The sequence below is a fragment of the Amphiura filiformis genome, chromosome 2, assembly GCF_039555335.1.
Source record: "Amphiura filiformis chromosome 2, Afil_fr2py, whole genome shotgun sequence".
NCBI lineage: Eukaryota > Metazoa > Echinodermata > Ophiuroidea > Amphilepidida > Amphiuridae > Amphiura > Amphiura filiformis.
The window spans coordinates 28262649-28282562 of NC_092629.1; the positions used below are offsets into that span (position 1 = coordinate 28262649).

General features: G+C 38.3%; 1 protein-coding gene across 1 annotated transcript in view; it reads right to left on the reverse strand.

Moving 5' to 3' along the window:
• Nucleotides 1-19914, reverse strand: part of LOC140171449 (uncharacterized) — a 36053-nt gene that overhangs the window by 12015 nt on the left and 4124 nt on the right. The window contains exons 3-9 of the mRNA XM_072194716.1: nucleotides 18916-19012; nucleotides 17526-17617; nucleotides 16718-16777; nucleotides 15685-15769; nucleotides 4409-4495; nucleotides 3603-3647; nucleotides 1730-1786 (exon numbers count right to left, since the gene is read on the reverse strand). Coding sequence (XP_072050817.1) covers nucleotides 1730-1786; nucleotides 3603-3647; nucleotides 4409-4495; nucleotides 15685-15769; nucleotides 16718-16777; nucleotides 17526-17617; nucleotides 18916-19012 — 523 coding nt within the window. The remainder of the gene's footprint in view (nucleotides 1-1729; nucleotides 1787-3602; nucleotides 3648-4408; nucleotides 4496-15684; nucleotides 15770-16717; nucleotides 16778-17525; nucleotides 17618-18915; nucleotides 19013-19914) is intronic.

Sequence of the window (19914 nt, forward strand, 5' to 3'; positions counted from 1 at the left end):
CAGTTGAAATACATACACCCCCTATGGAAGACATGACATTAATCTCCTACACAGGGGGTGTGAATTTCAAATGGGTTACCTGAATGGGTGACTCCATTTGAAGTCCCTCTGTGTAAAATATTACGGACATGTGTCTATCATAGACCTGTGACTTGGGATAAAATAAATGGTCCTGTGTCAAAACCTGGGGTACCTTTGTGTTACATAGTAAAAAAATGAAATGTTTCAAACATTTTACCTACACGTCTCATTTGAAGTGGTTCATCCTCCTGAGCATTTTGACACCTTTTTTATGGAAATCGGTTAAAAATGAGAGAGTGCGGGCAAAAACAATCACAAAGTAGGTGGGATTTAACCCCACCTCTTTTTCCACATTTACAATCATTCTGAGCAAGTATTAGTCTTTTCAATGACCTTCTGTATTTATTTACTTGGTTTAGATGTCTGTGAGTTCATTTAGACATTTTTTACTAGATTCCAATTTTTAATGGGGTTTTAGATCAAATTTACGATATGAATCCTCCTCCTAATCCTCAACCACCCTTGGCACATTTCATGCCAAACGTCATAAGAAAATAATTAAAAATTATTTTAAAACAGGATAAAAACATGAGTAATATAGAATAAATTAGCCTCAATTTAAGACCTAATTGAATCTTCTAAGTGAAGGAATACTCAAGCGACACTGTTTTGAAGTCCAAGTTGCACATCAAAATATAACAAAACCATCTTTTTGGGTACCCCAGTATATGACACATGATCAAATATCACTGAGAAGCAAAAGAAGTGACCCTTGACCCGGGGGGGGGGGTCACTCGAATATTTAAGTACTACCCATGCTCATCAATCACCCCTTAACACATACTGTAAAATGGCATAACTGATGGCAACAAATTTGCTACCCTAAATGGCATAAGTGTCAAAATGTATTACCCTATGTCATAACCACCATATTTTACCCCTAAATGGCATATTCTCACTTTTTAAATCATGATGGTAAAAAATACTATTTTAACACTAGGCTATAGGTATGTAGAGCCTGTAAAAAGTAATTTTCAAATTTATTTTAAAATCAGAAAATGTTACCCTAAATGCCAATTTTCTGGTTCAAAAAGAGCCCTAAGTGTTGATATAGCCACAGGTGGATTCCTAAACGTCTATGTAACCAAAAATGACCCCAAAATGTCACCGCCGCTGTATGCTTAAAATCCGGCCCTTTTTTGATGTTTATATTAAAGACATATTACATGTATACATTTCCATACAAAATAGATTAGTATTTATTTGCCATAAAATGTTAGCTTTTATTATCAGATATGTCCCCTTTTAATTTTGAGCCGAACAACTGAGGTAAAGCAAAGAAATTTGGAATTTACTACCAGCGCTGATGTCGACAATGTGTATCACTCCGTCGGTTGTGTTATGGTACTATCCTTTGATGTGTATATCTGTCCCGCACGCTGTGTACCTGTGTTATGAATATCGTGTACGTGTTCGTAATAATAATACGACGGTTCCTGCGTTTTGTTCAATATCTCGGATTTTGACAAAACTACAGCACCTGTAGTCTCGATTTTTGCAGGGTATATTAGTTTAATAAAGTACAATATAATCATGTAAAAAACAGAATTTTGAACAATATTGAGGACCTTAGCAAATGTAATAATATGGCTTTAATGAGAATGCACAGTACTTTTATATTGGAGTACCTCCCTGGTTTATTACTCACCTTTGACCTAGATTTGAGTCATATGCATGTAAATCTAATATGTGTTCAAGATTGAGCCTGTAATAAAAAAAAAAGAAAAATAATAACATTTCATGAACAACGGTGAAGCATAATTGAATCCCTTTACAACAAAAATAAGATAAAGATCATCTAATTCACAGGACTATTTCATGACAAATGTTCAGTTTAGTCATTGCTACTCAACATTAGAAGATCAATGATTTTTTGCGCTTTGCGTAAATAGCTTGCGAGCAATCAAGCATACATGCACATATCCTACCCGCAAGCGTCCATCGGTTCTAGCACGGCTTGTTTATGACCGGAAAGCCGGGCACCCCTATCGACCAATCACATATGCTATGCTGTTATATAGCGCGTATGTATGAATGTATTTTCAGACTGAGAGTTCTATGTATGAGAAAATTGTGCTTGAAATTACTATTTTTCCATTGAAAACTGTGTTATAGAGAATTAGTGGTAGTGAACCATAGGCTACTACAGCTTCATTGTAGTTTAGGGTAACAAAATTTGATTGTTTTATAGGTTTACTACTAGATGATGAACTGACAAAAGGTCAGGTCATCTAAGGTCATTCTTGTTCAGTGCTAGCATGTTATTAATTCAGTATTTTGGTGTTTATATATAGTAAGTGTTTCCGTCGCCTTATCCATCAGTGTAAAGTTGGCAAGGATTGACCTTTTGATAAATCCCACAAGCCTTTGCAGGTAGACATAAAATGTTGTCATTTGACGTCACGCCAATGTGCACATCGTTAGGGAACATAGTCACTGCGTATTGCAAGTCAGTGTGACATCAAATGACAACATCTCAGGTCTAACCCCAATGAATTATTGGATTTACTGAAAGGTCAATTGGCATTTACCACTAAAGTGCTTTAAAAGTAACATGGGTATTGGGCAATTCCATTTTTAATCCACACCCCCTGTGGAATATTTCACTGCCATCTCAAATCCAGTTGCACCTTACTGTCAATCCAATTGATCAGAAATTCCAGCTGAAAATTGTTGCAATTTATCGAATCCAGATGAATTCTGCCCAATTTGGCGTAAAAATAGACAATCTTGATTGGAATTCCAAAATCTTCCACACCTTTCCTACTTTTTGTGGATGAAAATGGTTGGATCTGGACAAATTTGAAGTTGAATTTGTTGGAATTCCAAAATATTCCACAGTGGGGGTGTGGTTTTTAATTGGAACAGCATATTTTGTGTTACATAAAGTAGGTTTACATAAAGTTAAATTAGTTGTGAGATGTATATATTAAACTTTTCTTCTATGTTAAGTTTACACATTGTAATAAATGTTTATAATGTTCTAGTGTGTGATGTGTAATTCTTTCTTACTATCGGGCTATGCAGTTAAAATCTTAATTCCCTACCCCTGTTAAAGATTTAAGTAGTCTTCTACAGAGGGAGTACATTTTTCAAATGGAATTGGCTTGGGTTAATTAGTTTGAAACCCATACTCCCTCTGTATATGGCTTTACTACTGTATAAGTGGTAATTTTCGTGTACAGTTATTTTCGCGATTTGGGTGAGAGACAAATTTTTGCGAAAGTTATTTTCGCGATTTCCCAGTCCTTCCCTATACTTGTAATACATTATTGCATACATTCGCGAGGTGTTATTTTCGCGGTTGGAGCTCTAATCGCGAAATTCGCGAAAATAAAACCCTCGCAAAAATTACCACTTATACAGTATATCTTCCACAGCTGGAGGATTGTAAATGGAATAGTTACCCACTGTCTATTCTATTTGATACCAATACTCCCTCTGTGGAAGACTATAACTAAATGTTCCACAGGGGTAGTGTGGATTTTAAATGGAATACCTCTAGCCCATTTTATACTTACTTTGATTTCTGTGTTTCTACCAGTTTACCCAAACTGTTAATGGATCTGTTGAAAAGAAAACAAAGAAATTCAAGTGAAATATAGTCTGCTAAAAGGGGGTTAGACCAGGGCATCCCAAACATCCCTAAATAACATGAGAAAACTATGGCGCTACTGAAACTAATGTGATGTGCGTGTCTGCTTATTTGTGAATTGATATCACGAAATGAGCGTAAAGTCGCAAGTTAGTAGTTTTAAGATGCCCTGGCTGCTGCAGTTCTTTGTTTAACATGCACCTGATCAAGCCAATAAAATGTCTGTATGTCCTTTGTGAATGGGCCATTACCACTGATTGTAATCAGGGTTTCTTTAATGCACAAATCGGGTGTATATACACATTTAAATCCAGAGCGTACACATTCAAATATTCCATGATTTGATATAGAAATACCTGATATTTTCATCTGGGGATGATGGAGTGTACTTCTGCCTTCATGTAAGCATTGAATCATTTGAATGTCACCCAAATGATGAATTACTACAGGGGGGGTGAGATGGTAGTTACAAACAGTAATTACTAATTAATAAAAAAACATTTTTTTAGCCCAAAAAATATTGAAAATACCCCTTCAGCAAAATGCTTAAAGAAAACCCTGCTGGTCACTGGGTCAGCGGTTCTTGAAATGGAGGCATAATGATATTGGGCAGTACCTAATGTGGTTAGTTATGAACATTTCCATATAACTGCGTAAGATAAAAGATATATACATATACATAATATAATAGATATGCATATATAGTTTTCAAGGACTCTGTTGCATATATACCTTATATGGTCTGTAACTTTGTGCAGATATGCCTGATCAACTAAGTCTATCTTGTTGACAAGAATTAAATCAGCTAGAGCCACCTGTCTGTATGTTTGGATTGAGAAAATAAGACATTGTGTTAAGTTAAGGTTAAACAAAGTGTTGAAGGGCTTTACCTCCAGAAAAAATATATTATTACCTTATACGTAAGAAAATATGTCTACTTATCATGTGAAATAAAAAATCCGGAAAAAATGTGTGAAAATGTGTTTTAGCCTATTTTTTAGCTCTTGTCAAGCACTATTATTCGATTTGTTTACAAGCGCCAAGCAACTGTCGTCAAGGAGAGTGATTGACATCTTTATTATTAGAGAAGAATGGAATCTGTATAGTTCATGAATATTCATGTAGTATTTATACAACCTGTATCCCAGCCATTTTTGCTTAGCTATCATAATCGTTCATATAAGACGCCCATATGATCCATGGTGTTAAACTGATATTCAGCAACTTTATATCTCTCGATCTTTGCGATCCGAAATATTGAATTTCAACTTTAGGCACATCTCTAGCAAGATAATTAAATACCTGTCACAAATAGAGGTCTTGAAATGTTACTTGCAACGTTAAAAATGTGAATAGAGAACAAATCGGGTTCAAACATGCTTCAAAAATATAGGTAATTGTCAACGCCTACTACCAGAATAGCCGGAAGAGGGCAGACTTCATAAGGGAGTGTTCATAATATATTTTAGTGGGGGACAAAGAATTTTGAACTTATTTCGGGAAATGTCCTGGGTGTTTGGTTTTGTTTTTTATTTTATCTTCCTGTTCAGGTGTTTCGGTTGGCACATTTTCGGGGCATTTTCATGCACTTCACAGGAGTTTTTTCGTGGCTTCTCTGTAGCTGTCGTGTGTCTTTTTCCCCACGTACAGGGTATAAATAATAAATGAATAATAATATATGAAAAAAAAGAATCTGGAACTTCAACGTCAAAAAACAAAACAAAAACAAGACAAACTGTACCCTGCCAAAATATCAACCCCTATCCTCTCTGAGAATAAAAATAATAAGACTCCAACCTCACCTGCAAAAAAATATTTTTTCGGGGGCCGGATAATTTGGGATAAGTTCGGGCCTATTTTATTGCGACAATTTTCAAAATCTATAAGGTGAAATGTGTTGTGGGGATGTGCGGCAGATTTGGGGTGCATTTTCAGCCATTTAGTTTAGACTCTGTTGTATTTTTAGCCATGATTTTATTGACCCTCAGTGTCATGAAAATTAGGTTTAAGAAGGGTATTTTTCAATAATTTTCTCGAAAAAGTAAAAATTTGCGAAAACTTTCAGTCCAAAAGGTGATACAATTTTGGGTCTGTTTTATTCAAATTTGGTTTAAAATCGTACCGTAGTTTTTTTTTTTCACAGCCTCACATCCTTACCCAACTTGAGAAGGTTCCCCCGGGGTGTGTGCAAATTTGCAATTTATAGGCCTACACTCATCATTAGGCCTAAAATCAAAGTGTTAATACCATTAACACTACCATGGCCCGTTTTGTCGTGAAGACTGGCTTCCAAAATGTAGGCCTATTTTAAATTATAAATCTGGTCCCGCTAGAGGTGTGTTTTTACCCGCGGAGGTCTCTCCCTCGGGTTCGTGGATGTGCCACAGTTTTGGGGTAGGCCTACCTTTTCAACGACTATGATGGGTGGGTTTACAGCGAAGACCAACTTTTGGGCGCATTTTGGCAAAAGTGCCCTTAAACAAGCGTCAAATTAGGCCAAATGTGGGTGACTTTGATCCCCGCGGTACAAATGTTTTGAAGAGACCCGCCCTGAGGTGTTTTATAAAAAAATGGTCGGGCCTGCTAAAAACCTCCGGAATCAAGCATGGGTAGGCATACCAAAATGCCTTGAGACCCCCCCCTCCCAACCCAGCGCCGGGACCTCCATGACATGATATTCTCCGCGAGTCCACCAGAAAATATAAAAATATAACATTTTGATAGGCCTACTAGGCCTATATTTGTCTGTAAACCTTTCTTGTAGTTGTAGGCTACCGCGTATGTCTACCGTGATGACAGTAGCGTAGCTGCCAGGGGGGCAATTGCAAAATTGCCTATTTGGGCCCCCGCCCCTAGTGCAAGGAAAAAAAAGAGGGAAAGAGGGGGGGAAAGAGGAAAAAAAGAGAGGGTGAGAGGAGGGGCAGAGAGATGGGGAATCCAAACGATATGCAATACAGCTCAATAGGCCTACCATATATTATTTATCAATAAGCCTGGCAAAAATTGTCTATTTGGGCCCCCGCCCCCAGTGGGAAAATTTGGTGGATTTGGGCCCCCGCCCCATAGGGCCTACAGTCTTGCCCCTCCTGGAAAAAAATCCCAGCTACGCCGCTGCGTGATGATGTTGCAAAGTTGCGGAAGTCATTCATAAATTTCCCATTTCCACTCGACAACAACAGGCCAGCACGCAGCGCGCAGTAGCTAATCCCTGAGCTAATCAGAGACATGTGCGTTTCTCTTTCAACAGAAAATATGTGACCATGTGACTGACACGATGTAGGCCTACGCTTCAAATAATTATGCTCTCGGCGTCGAAAGTATGATAATGGAAAATATTTATAATGAACACTCCTTATTTAGCCACACCTCTGTTCCTTTCTCAGGTTGCCTGGTATATATCAGCAAAATCCTACACCTATCGCCTTCCCTTGGTAAAATCCCTGATAAAAACTCGTGATATTGAAATTGAATTTCAGCGCCAGAACTTCCGTCATTCTAGCATCATGGATGGATATGCAGTGGCGCCGCTAGAGGGGGCAGTATTTCCCCAATATTTTTTCTTTCCCACTCAGTTTTTAGGCAAAATCCCCACAATTATGTAATTTTCCACTTTTTGCGGCAATTTAGTGCAATGATTTCCAAGTGCCCCGTCTCAAATTCACTTCCCCATGCCCCGCGAAAAAATTCTGGTTCCGCCACTACGGGTATGGCCATAGCTAGGGGCTTTCCCACCCCACCCCAGTTGCCCTTGGTTATGCTGGACGTATGAGAAATTTAGAGCTTGTTCAATTCCACCAATTTTAGAAATTTTAAAGGTATATACAGTGTATATAGCCTATTAAAACGTATCACAGTCAAATAAAATATCGTAGGCCTAATAATTTTACCACTGGCATTTATTGAGCTGCTCACTTCTTGAAAATCCTATGGTTTAATATTGATATTATACAATTGAGCTCCTTGTCAAGCTCCTCAGTACACAAAGGAGAGTGACTAACTGAGCTCCCGCTATTTTCAGAAATGAAGGCCTGGCCTATTAAATGAATAATTAGGATTGAGGCAGCCTTTTGTTTCATTTTACAGAACTTTTTTAATCCCCCAAAATTAGTGGGTTTTTTTTTTAATGGGGAGCCGTAGGCTTTTAAAACGAAATTCAAATTTGGCAATATTTTCCATTGCTTAACGAATTGATCTGCGTGAAAATGCCTAAACATGTGGCCAGAGCGGGATGAGTGGTATAAAAATCTTAACTTGTGAGAAAGGACGTAGGCCTATGGGGGTTGTATGAGGCTGTGGATCACGAAATGCCCCTTTAATGTGTGCTAGGTAAAGTCATTCTTCCTCCCTTTCGACTTGCCAAAATGTATTCCCTCCCCCGGCCCCGGCTTGCCAAAAATTGCTTTCTCGAAAGGCTGTGCAATCAGTACCGGTATTAGCCTACTAATTAGGCCTATAAGCCAAAATTTCCAAGCGACTCGCTAAAAATCGCTTGCCTCCCGTCTCGGCCAGCCAAAAATCGCTTGTCCGCACCCCCTGGACTGCCAAATTTTTGTGGCCCCCTCCCCCTTGGCCTGCCAAAATGCCCCCACCCCTTTGCATATGCCTAGGCCTATATGCCAATTTTTGGGATCCCCAATTTCCATACCCATACCTTAAATGGATTTCTAAATATCTACCTGTTGCAAGCGCAGCAAGCATGAAAATGTGCACATTTTTTTCGCGCCCTAACTACCCCCCCACATTTTCCCTCCCATGCACCAGGTTCATTGGCGCTAGATTTTAAGCTAGAAAATACCTAAATATTTTAAAATCCAAACTCGGCAACACCCGGCGGCAACACCACAAATAGAGCCCGTCGTACATGTCGTACGTAAACAGCGTGTGTAAAAAAAAAATGAGAGGGCCACTTTTGTCCAAAAAAATTCGAATTTTGGCCTTGAGCAGCGACAATCAGAGGTAAGAAAAACACAGTATGACGCAGCTTGAAATATAGAATCACTATATCAATTTTGAAGTTTGTACTTCAAAGCACAAGCCGAAACGAGGTGAAATGGTTCTAAAAAATATTGATTTCGCTGTATCTTTTTATCGCGAAACTAGACAATTTGACAGCAGCGAGTCGGAAAAATAGCAAATATCTCAATTTTCTGCTATCGAAATAAAAATTTAAATAGCACCTGCATATAGAAGGGGGTTTATAGAAATAATGTAGGTCAGAATTTTGTCTATGAAATCGTGCACGGAATTATTATTACTGGTTACAAAACGACATACAAGTGGAGGCCATTTTACTTCAAATTCGGCCAACATGTAAGCTTACTAAAACAAATCGAGACAAGCAATATCAAGAATGAATATGCACATTCTTTTATTGACTTGTTTGTAATGTGCGTCGTAGTTCCCAACAAAATCGCCACTTCCACTGAGAAATTATGGCCGTGTTCCCAAAAATCTTGATGCTCCGGATATTGAAAAAAAATTGAAATGTTTGAAAAGTACATTTCTTTTTGAGCCAAGTGGAAAATTCAAGCATAATAATAACCCTTACACTTTCAGCTTTTAGACGTAGTTTGCGTTTTCTCTCTACGATATTTATTTCCAGAAATAGATAATTTTAAAGGGGGCTACATGCAGTCTCATTCTGGATCGATCATTACAAAGTTTAGTATAACCTTAAGGTATTCTTCATTTCATGTCTATTAGACAATAGAAACAAATTAGTTTGATCCTTCGATCGACCATTGATGCTTGGTATATTTCAGGTATATTTTATTAAATGTCATAGCAGTATTAAAACACTGAATTGCGACACAATTTACAATATTTATAAACATCAAAATTTTACACATTAATTAAGGGATCTAAAATGAGCGTTTATTGCGTTTCGACAGTATTTTTTGTGGGACATGAGAGCACCTCAGACCTATCGAATTGCATTCTGAATACGAAGCATGTCTTTCTGATATCAAATAATATTCATTTTTTGAAAAGCACAATATAATACAAATTTTATGACAAATTATAAAAATTTGATATTTTTCAAATTTTTGATATATAACAGTCCTCGAAGTAAATTATAAAAATCTAATGACATATTCTTAAAGTGTATGTAGCAGGGAGGAAAAAGCCGACGGTCAATTGAAAATTTTGACCTTTCATATTGAAGATATGGATTTTTTCCCAAAAGACCTTTTTTTTTTGTTGGTGTTTTGGGGAAAAAATCCATATCTTCAATATGAAAGGTCAAAATTTTCAATTGATCGTCGGCTTTTCATCCCACCTACATACACTTTAAGTATAAATCATCAGATTTATAAAGTTTACTTCAAGTACTGTTAAATATCAAAAATATCAATTTTAATGATTTGCCATAAAATGTGTATTAAATTGCGAATTTCAAAAATCAAAATTATTTGATATCAGAATGACATTCTTCGTATTCAGAATGCAATTCGATATGTCTGATGTGCTCTAATCCCACAATAAATACTGTCCAAACGTTCATACCCCAGCCCTTAATACAACATAAAAATATATATCTATGTACAATTTCAAAGTAATATATTACTACATCAAAAAACATATTTAAAAGAAAAGGGATTATAAAAACACAATTTAAATCAAATTCATAAAAAGTCAAAGAGGTAAGAGTAGTGCACTGGTAGGGAGCTCAATTATTGCACACAAAAAAACTTTCATATTGATTGAATTTTATAATGATACATGAATATTGCACACTGTTTTGTTGAAAGGTTTTTACTGAGAATATACAAGCTATTAAACTGCACTTTAATAAAAGTTAAGGACACAGATGAAAATAATGCAACTAGCACAACAAAAATTAGTAATTTAGGAAGTATAGGAGGGTAGTTCATTTAAAAGACTGGTAAGATAGGGCAGTGGGCTGTTCTTGAATCGGTCAGTTTTGAATCGGTATGGTTTGAATTTTGCTTGTTTCCAGAGTTGCATACTTGATCTGAACTCAGAGCAGGGGAACCACCTTGAGAATCTTTCAGAGCTGCTAGCTTTGATAGCAAATTCCTTGCAGATATGAATTCTGCGGTCCACAAGAGATTGAAGGTTGAGGACTTCCAATGCATCAGAGTAGGTTGTATAATCTGATGAAAGGATGCAACGGCATACACGCTTCTGAATCTTCTCAAGGTGGTTCACCTGCTGCTGAGTGAGGCCAGCACTCCAGAGTGGTGCAGCATACTCTAGACATGGGCGGACATAACCTTTGTAAACGGTAAGGAGATCTTCTTTGTCAAGCCCGGCTCCTTTCAGTTTTCTGAGCATGAACAGCTTTCTGTTGGCCTTAATGTACATTGTATTTACCTGACCCTCCACTTCAAATCCTTATCAATGATAACTCCAAGTAGTTTGACCTTATCAACAACCACAAGATTCTGACTAGAAATACGGACTTCCACGTTGGGAGCAGGTTTTCTACCAAAATGGACTTGCATGACCTGACATTTTGTAGGATTGAGCATCATCTGATTATCAACAGTCCATTGGTGCAACGAGTCCAGGCTTTTCTGGATCTTACTAGGTTTCCCATGGCCCCTGCTTTCACCTATGGTCAGGTCGTCGACATATTTCCATACGTGGATGTGATTTCTTGTCATTCTCTTGGGCACTGTTGATAATACTTAAAAATATTATTGGGGCCAAGATTGTACCTTGTGGAACCCCTCCCAATAACGTTTCCCATTCAGACAGACTATTTTTATACTTAACTCTTTGTTGCCTACCAGAAATGAAGTCGGCCACCCACTGCACAATAGATGGTGACACACCCATGCTCAGGAGATTTGAAACAGCAATGCTGTGGTCGATGACATCAAAGGCTTTTGAGAAATCTGTTAGTACCAACGTACTGATTGTACCAGATTTCTCAGCCTCCGAGACCAACTGGTGGTAAACATCTATCAAGCAGTGGGTAGTCGACATACCTTTCTGGTTGCCATATTGCCTCTCATCGACCTGGGATTGAATGGAATCAACAACAAATTTGGAAACCTTGCCTTCAGCTATTTTGGCCAAGTTTGATGTAAGTGACACTGGTCTTAATTTGTCAATTGAAGGGGTGTCGTCTTCGGAAGCGGGATGACACTTGCTTGTTTCCACTGTGATGGCACTACACCTTCTTGAAGAGAAGTATTTATGATGTCTGTGACAGGTGAGCTAAGCTCGTAAGCAAATTCTTTTAAAACATTCTGAGGGATGTTATCAGGGCCACCCGCTTTCGAAACCGACACCTTCTTCAAGTCACCATAGATCTCCCATGGCTGGAATTGAGGGGAGGATCTTTACTCAGGAGGTAGGCAGGCAATTCATCACAATTGAGGGGTTGTTGAACTTGGGAAAAGCTTGCCAGCTGTTTGTTGATAGCATTAGAAACAGCAACATGATCAACAGGGTCTACACCCGGCACATGGATAGTGGGGTTCGATTTATTCATGTTGGCAAATGATCTTATTTCTTTGTGCCATTTACCAGGTTCAGTCTTTTGCAGATACTTGACTTTATTTATATTATGACTATGTTTAGCTTTCTTGATTTCATATATGACTTGATTCCGCAGTTTATTAAATATACATTTGTCCCCCAAGGCAAATGCTTTCTGCCTTCTCTGAATAAGATTCTTGACTCTGTCCGTCATCCAGGGCTTATCAGTGGAGTGCAGTCGGACAGTCTTTGTTGGAAAAGACGAGTCAATACCCTCATTCAGAGTGAGATAGAAGGCATCAGCCTTGGATTGGACATCAGGAGCATTGTGCACATCTGACCAGGATTGTTTTTGAATCCATCTACCAAACTCACACATTTTAGAATCAGTTATTGGTTGAAGAGTCTTGTATTTCAACATGTTCAATGGTTTGGAGTGCTTGGGTACTAAGCTGATGCATTGATGGTCACTACGGCCAATGGGAGCAAAGTGAATTGGTTCGCAATAAAGGCTCTCCACATTGGTTATGACAAGATCAAGGATGGCATTACCTCTGGTAGGTTTAATCAGCTGATTACCCGAGCATAGGGGCTTGATGTTAGATCGATTAAAGTCACCTAGAATCATGATGGCAGCTTGCGATTTGCCAGTTCTTATTTGATCAACAGCTGCTATCAAATGGTTCACCAGAAGATCGTGATTGGGAGAGTCTATGCCCTTAGGGATATAAACTGCAGCAACGGCGATGTATGGCGCTGCTCTCGGCATGTTTGGATGCTCCAGCTTGATCCACATAACTTCAAGTTCTGAGGGAACAGATATTTCTTCCATTGGTTCAGCTTTGATATTGTCTTTGACATAAATCAGCACACCGCCTCCCTTTGTATCTTGACGGCACTTACTAAAAGCATTGTATTTCTCCAAGGCATACTCTTCAGGTGCTGAATCTGGTTTTACCCAGGATTCAGTAATAACAGCTACGTCAGTCTGATTGTTATTTAGCAACTCGGTTAGCTCATCCATCTTGTTCATGACTGACCACGCATTGGATAGAAAAAATCGTGGCAGAAAGGATGACTTTGGATTTGAGTCATTAGTACTGTCGGTGGCCACGGGGGTGGACACTGGAGGTGCCTTAGGGTTTTGTGATCTTTCAGCAGCAATAGCATGATGATGATAGGGACGAGGGTCACTCTCTGAGTATATAGTACCAGTACATGATGAGAGTCTATCTGAAATAATGGTACGGATTTGTCTTTGTTTATTTCTGCCTGCACGACAGCCTCTCCTTCTCGTTCTAGCTATACCCAAGGATTTTATATGGGTCCATTGTTCTGAAGGCAATGAAGTCTTGGTGCCATTATTAGCAGGGTTTAGCTTGAGGAGTTGTTGGGATGTGTACTTGGCGATGCACATCTCGTATAAGTAAATAGTTCAATCGGTGCAAAATTCGGCAGCCTTAGTTGTGTGTGTGTAATTTTAAGCTTACTGAATTACCCTTACCAGATGCAAAAATAAGAGTCAGAATACAACACAAAGTTCATCAGCAGTCAACAGAGATGTCCAATTACTAAAACGGTGATAGTACACTAAAAACACGATGATGGTTGAACGAAAAGGACGAATTTATCAACAGAATGTGCAGGACGAACAGAAATTTCGTGCAGGCAGCTCAGAGCGCCCTCATTTTTGGTCGATCCTTATTATTATGAAATCAACTACTTGAAGTTGATTGACTATTGTTAATTCTGATTAATTAGTTGTTAGTTCATTAATAACAAGCATCGAAACAGCATCAATGGTTGATCCAAAGATCAAACAAATTTGTTTCTGATGCCTTACTAGTTTGAGGCTCCTTGCATATGGTGGAACCGTGCAATGGTTGAATAGACAAATTTCTTTCCTGAAGGCACCATGTCAACAATGTATAGAAAAGTTGCTTTTTGTCTTGTAAAAATATCAACAAATCTTTTTCTCTGATGAAGGCACTAGATGAATAAACCTAGCTTTTACATGCTACTAACCAACACACAGACTGTGGGGAATTGATCGTCAAATGGCAACCAGTGTTGCCAAAACTTTTCAGCACCAAGGCATTGACTCGCCAGGCCGCGGTAAACGATTCTCAAGTAGCCCAATTTTTTAAGCTTCCAAAAAAGCGCCCAATACCGGATATTTGGGCGGATTTAGCCGCATTTGGAACGCAAATCACCCATTTGGGCGGAAAAGCACTTGACTTTTAAACTTCCGGTACTTAGTAAGAAGTTACTGACCGATCAATAAATGGTCACAAAACCCATTGTAATTGCAATTTGGAGCTTTAGAGACTCAAAACCTTTATAAAGCGGCTAAATTGAAAGGAAAATACATCAAATTACTGCCGCGGCCTGACACTGTCAAAAGTAGCCCAATTTGAGCCAAGTAGCTGCAAGGGGGACGCAAGTAGCCCAATTGTGCACCTAAGGTGCGGCGTTGGCATCACTGATGGCAACTAGCTATTTTGTAACACAATCCACACACTTCCTGTGTGGTTACCACAATTCACCACCTTTTTGTTCACAACATTTAAATGAAAAATATCTCGGGTGTCAAATTTTACTGAGGTAATAGGAAAAAGATGATGGATTTTGATTTAAAATTTTGATCATGAAAGTTCATCTGTGTTGGTATTAATCATGATTTTGATTTTGATTTAAACTTTTTTTCATGAATGTTAAAGAAAAAGATACCAAAATTGCAATTTTGATGAAAAAAATGGGGGATAAGGCTGTTGATCGGGTCAAGGACTTTTAAAATCGAGCTTGGGAACTGGCAAATTTGAATTCAGCTCCCTCTAATTTAGATGTATGACCATGATTTAAAACTTTAAGTCAAATAAAATATATTCTTAAACACTTGAGAACGTTCCTGCAATCTTATTGGTTCTTACCCGTGTGATATGACACGATATCACACAGGTCAGCATGTGTGCATCAACGCGATACGCGTACTTGTTATTTGAACCAATCGGAGGCGCATAGCAACAACGGGACTGGTCGATTTTAAGCCCTAGGTAATTCCTTGTAAATTGTAGGATTTAGTTTGATTAAAATTTGTAATACTTATGATATTTTTATTTGAATTGAAGTGTTTAAGAATGAGAATAAAGGTAATGTTTTTAGCCGCTGTCGTGCATCTATCGTCTTATATAACACGGGCGACATCATTATTTTTGGCGTAAAACAACGAGGCGAAGTATTTAAAATAATGATGTCGCCCGTGTTATATGAGACGATAGATGCACTCTAGTGGCTAAAACCAAAACCTTTATTCTCTACTTCAAATCCTGCAGATGTTTTAGGCCATATTTAGCATCATCAACCTAAATAATACAAAATAAATAGATTAATAAAAAGATTAATAAAAAATTGAAGTTTGGCAAACTACAAAACAAGTCTTCAGAACAGAGTAAGAAAAACAACCTCACCAAAGCTCAAACTCAGGACCTCTCACACTGAAGTGATGTCCTATCAATCTGTTCAAATTGTATCAAATTAATATAACATCGATTTACCTGACAGCTTCATTGACCACTCCATCCGGTTTGACCTCCTCTAGATGTTGTAAGCCATATTTAGCATCAACCACAGTAACTATACCTAAATAATAACAAATAAATAAATATATGTAAAAAACAATCTGGCAAATTGAAGCTTGTCTTTAGAACAGAGTACCAAATATCTTAATGCAAGTAAAATGTTTGAATATCTACAGTTGGCAACATTTTGATGTTGTCAATATAATTGAATGTATATCAGCATCTCCTGAACAATACAATAGGGAGGGCGAGTTAGCGCAGCGCTAGTTCCCTCGCTTTACACCACTGAGGTCCCGGGTTCAAGCCCCGGCGCGGCCCAAGGACTCATGTGCACTTGGTTTTCCCCGATTCCATGCTCGCTCTCGCAGGTTTTCTCCGGGATCTCTGGTTTCCTCCTGCTTTCAAAAAAATCGGTGATTAGTTGTTTGGTTATCAAAAACTTCCTTTACCCAATGGAATTTGGGGAGCTACACAGATTAATGGTGGATGTTACAATCTTAGTGCGGATAGGTTTGCACTATTCCGGCTGCACAATGCCTAGTTGATGTGATCTGATTGTGATGATTCACCATGGCAGCGAAATTACAGCGCTTTGAACACTCCGTGATCTGTGGTAAGGCGCTATATAAATACCAAAATTTATTATTATTTATTTATTTACAATTATTGAACATACTGGATACCAACATTATTGAATCAATCTTGAGCTGAGATGCATACATCTGTGTGAGCTGTAATAGCTGTTAACATCTTGCCATAATTGCACAAGCAAAGAAACAAACAGAAACAAACAAACACAAACCAACGCTGCACATAAAGTACAAGTTTTTATTTTTCCCCAGAGTGACCGGTGTCATGGTACACATGGCCAGATTTAAACTAGCGGCAAAATAATATAATGATATTTTCAAAAAGAAACAACTTATACATCCTAATTATACTAATTATAAGAGCTATAAGCAATGGCTTCAGAATGTATATATATTATCTAAAACAAATAAATACTTACCATCAAGATAAATATCGCTACCCAACTCATCATCCAACCAAAATATGGAGGCTATCGGACCTGTGTTAACAATTAATAATTATAATAATAATAAAACATGGACAGTTGCAAACAATTGATAAAAAAATGGACAGTTGTGAATTGATATATAAAAAAAACCATGGACAGTTAATAGGAATAACTTTTAAGTTAGTCTGATAATTTTATGGCAAATACGTAAATCAGTTGATTAAGCACCCACTCCAAATGGTAAAAGTCACAATTTGTGCACATATTTTAACATAAATAGTCATTATGAAACTATTGAGGCCAAAATTCACCTTGATTATGACAAAAAAAGTCATATTTTGGCAAATATTTGCATGTGAGCAGGTTGGCTGGTTTCCCCTTTAAGACGGGAGTGTCATCTATATCCTTGCCCCAGATGCCACAAACCCTAGCGACATGTACTCCCTGGGCTTTGTGCCAAGGCAATCATAATGTGTGTTTCGCACATAGTGCTTTCACTTTTTAGGTCAGAGAGGGGAATGTGGCATCCTGTGCATGCCGCTGGCATCCTGTGCATGCCGCTGGCATCTAATTATACCAGTTCCAAATGTTTTCTTTTTGGAGGTTTTTTACAGATTTTACACTGACTTTCTAGCAATTTCATATCAAGAGTCTTCTTTCATGTTATCACGCTATCAAAACTTCTTTCCATCATCAAAGATTTTTTTTCTGATATGTGACAAAATTTATCAGGATGGATCAGGATGGACGATGGACCGTCAAACGATGGAGCGTCAGTCCAATTAGGGAATTACCTTACCTGGATCAGCCAGACCTGTAGTCTCCAGCAGAATGTAGTCAAATTTGCCTCTCTTTGTCATCAGGTTTTCTATGGCCTTGACTCCATTGTCTCTGTTAAATTAAATCATCAAAGTGCTTTTCTCAGTTTGTTTGTTTGTTTTAATGTTCACACTGTGCAGAGACACACTTGGGTCCTGATGGGACCAGGCTCATGGCAGGCTAAAAAGCCTACCACGTGAACCATGTCTAATCATGCAACCGTATCATCTCCAGCACGAGCCCCAAGAAGCATCAACATCTCGGCATGTGTGCACTGAATTGTCTAACTTCTTCCTGGGCGTTTACATAGGCTACACAACACCTTTTCTTTAGTTCTATGTACTTATTATCTTTTTGCAAAGTAAAATTGCAGCCAAACATGTAATACTAGTATAGCCCTAGCAAAAATATTAGCTTCAGGTTATATTTCCTGCGCTGGACAGAGCTCAGTCCAGAGTAAAGCACATTGAGTTCCAGCAACAGTCCTGAGAAAATGCAGGAAATTAGAACAGTGAACAAAAGGAAGGCTGTAAAGCTGCGTAAAGCTTTGTAAAACTCAAGAACTTTCTGGCAATTCAAAACACAGATCCAGTGCTAGTCCAGAGAAACATGCACTCAGAGACTAGTCCTGAGAGAAACTGGGACAGCAAGAAACTCTGTAAAACTCAGGAAGCCTCTAGTAATTCCAGAGTTTTTCCGGAGATGACTAGATTATTATCACAGGCAAATAATGATCACATTCCACTTAACTTGTCCTTGACAACAAGGCGCTAAGTTATAATGAATGTGATGACTATATTGAATATCGATTATTATAAAAAGCTAACCCTTCAAAGTCATATAACATTCTTTATAAAACAACAGGCAATTACAGAATCTTCAGTTATTACTGGTGTGGCTCAGACCAGAATTCTGTTCAGTGTTTGCTGTGGATTTACCAGAGTTTTGCATTGAAATTATGCTCCTCTGCAGTAAACTTGAGGTTTCCTGAGCTTAAGCTCAGGACCACCACTGGATATAGTCTGGATTTACTCAGTGCTTTGTCAGAAAATTGGAACAAAGGCAAAAATATTTTTAAAAGCTACATTCAAGGAAAATAATGTTAGCACCCCGTTGTTTTCCCCTTTTTCCCCAAAGCCATGTCGGCAGCACACCTGTGATCAGACACCTCAACCTTTGATTGATGGGGAGTGGGAAGTGTGGCCTAGCTGGGGAAGGGGGCATCTGCTTCAAATGACTTGTATAACTCTTCTGCAGAGCTGTGATATGGTACTCATTTGAAGGAAAAAAAAGTATTTATTTTCCTTAATTGTAGCATTCACATTACATTCTTCTATGATTAATCATAAGAATGACCTTTGACATCTTACTTGACAGAGCAGCATAGGCATCCATTTCGTAATTCCAACCACTCTTCATACAGCTCACCTGATTGGCCAACAGACATTGATTTCTCAATGGCACTACCTGTATATATGAGAACAAGAAAACAACTTCTCAGTACAAAGGGAACCAATGTGTATCGCTAGATTGTTTCACTATGTGTAATCAACTCAGTATGACATAGTGTACACAGACCCTAACCATGACGAGAGCCCTGAAGTAATCATTATGCTTATCATTAAGGACTCTGTTGCAATTCTCTCAGCATATACAGCTTTAATTCCCTGCCTTCAAAGGTACAGCGGCTCTGCACATAGACTCAGTATGGTATAGTTTACACATGACCCTAACCCTGATGAGAGCCATGAAGTATTCATTATGCTTATCATCAAGGACTCTGTTGCAATTCTTAGCATATACAGCTTTAATTCCCTGCCTTCAAAGGTACAGCGGCTCTGCACATAGACTCAGTATGGTATAGTATACACAGACCCTAATCCTGATGAGAGCCATGAAGTATTCATTATGCTTATCATCAAGGACTCTGTTGCAATTCTCTCAGCATATACAGCTTTAATTCCCTGCCTTCAAAGGTACAGCGGCTCTGCACATAGACTCAGTATGGCATAATGTACACAGACCCTAACCCTGATGAGAACCCTGAAGTATTCAGTATGCTTATCATCAAGGACTCTGTTGCAATTCTCAGCATATACAGCTTTAATTCCCTGCCTTCAAAGGTACAGTGGCTCTGCACATAGACTCAGTATGACATAGTGTACACAGACCCTAATCCTGATGAGAACCCTGAAGTATTCATTATGCTTATCATCAAGGACTCTGTTGCAATTCTCTCAGCATATACAGCTTTAATTCCCTGCCTTCAAAGGTACAGCGGCTCTGCACATAGACTCAGTATGGCATAGTATACACAGACCCTAATCCTGATGAGAGCCATGAAGTATTCATTATGCTTATCATCAAGG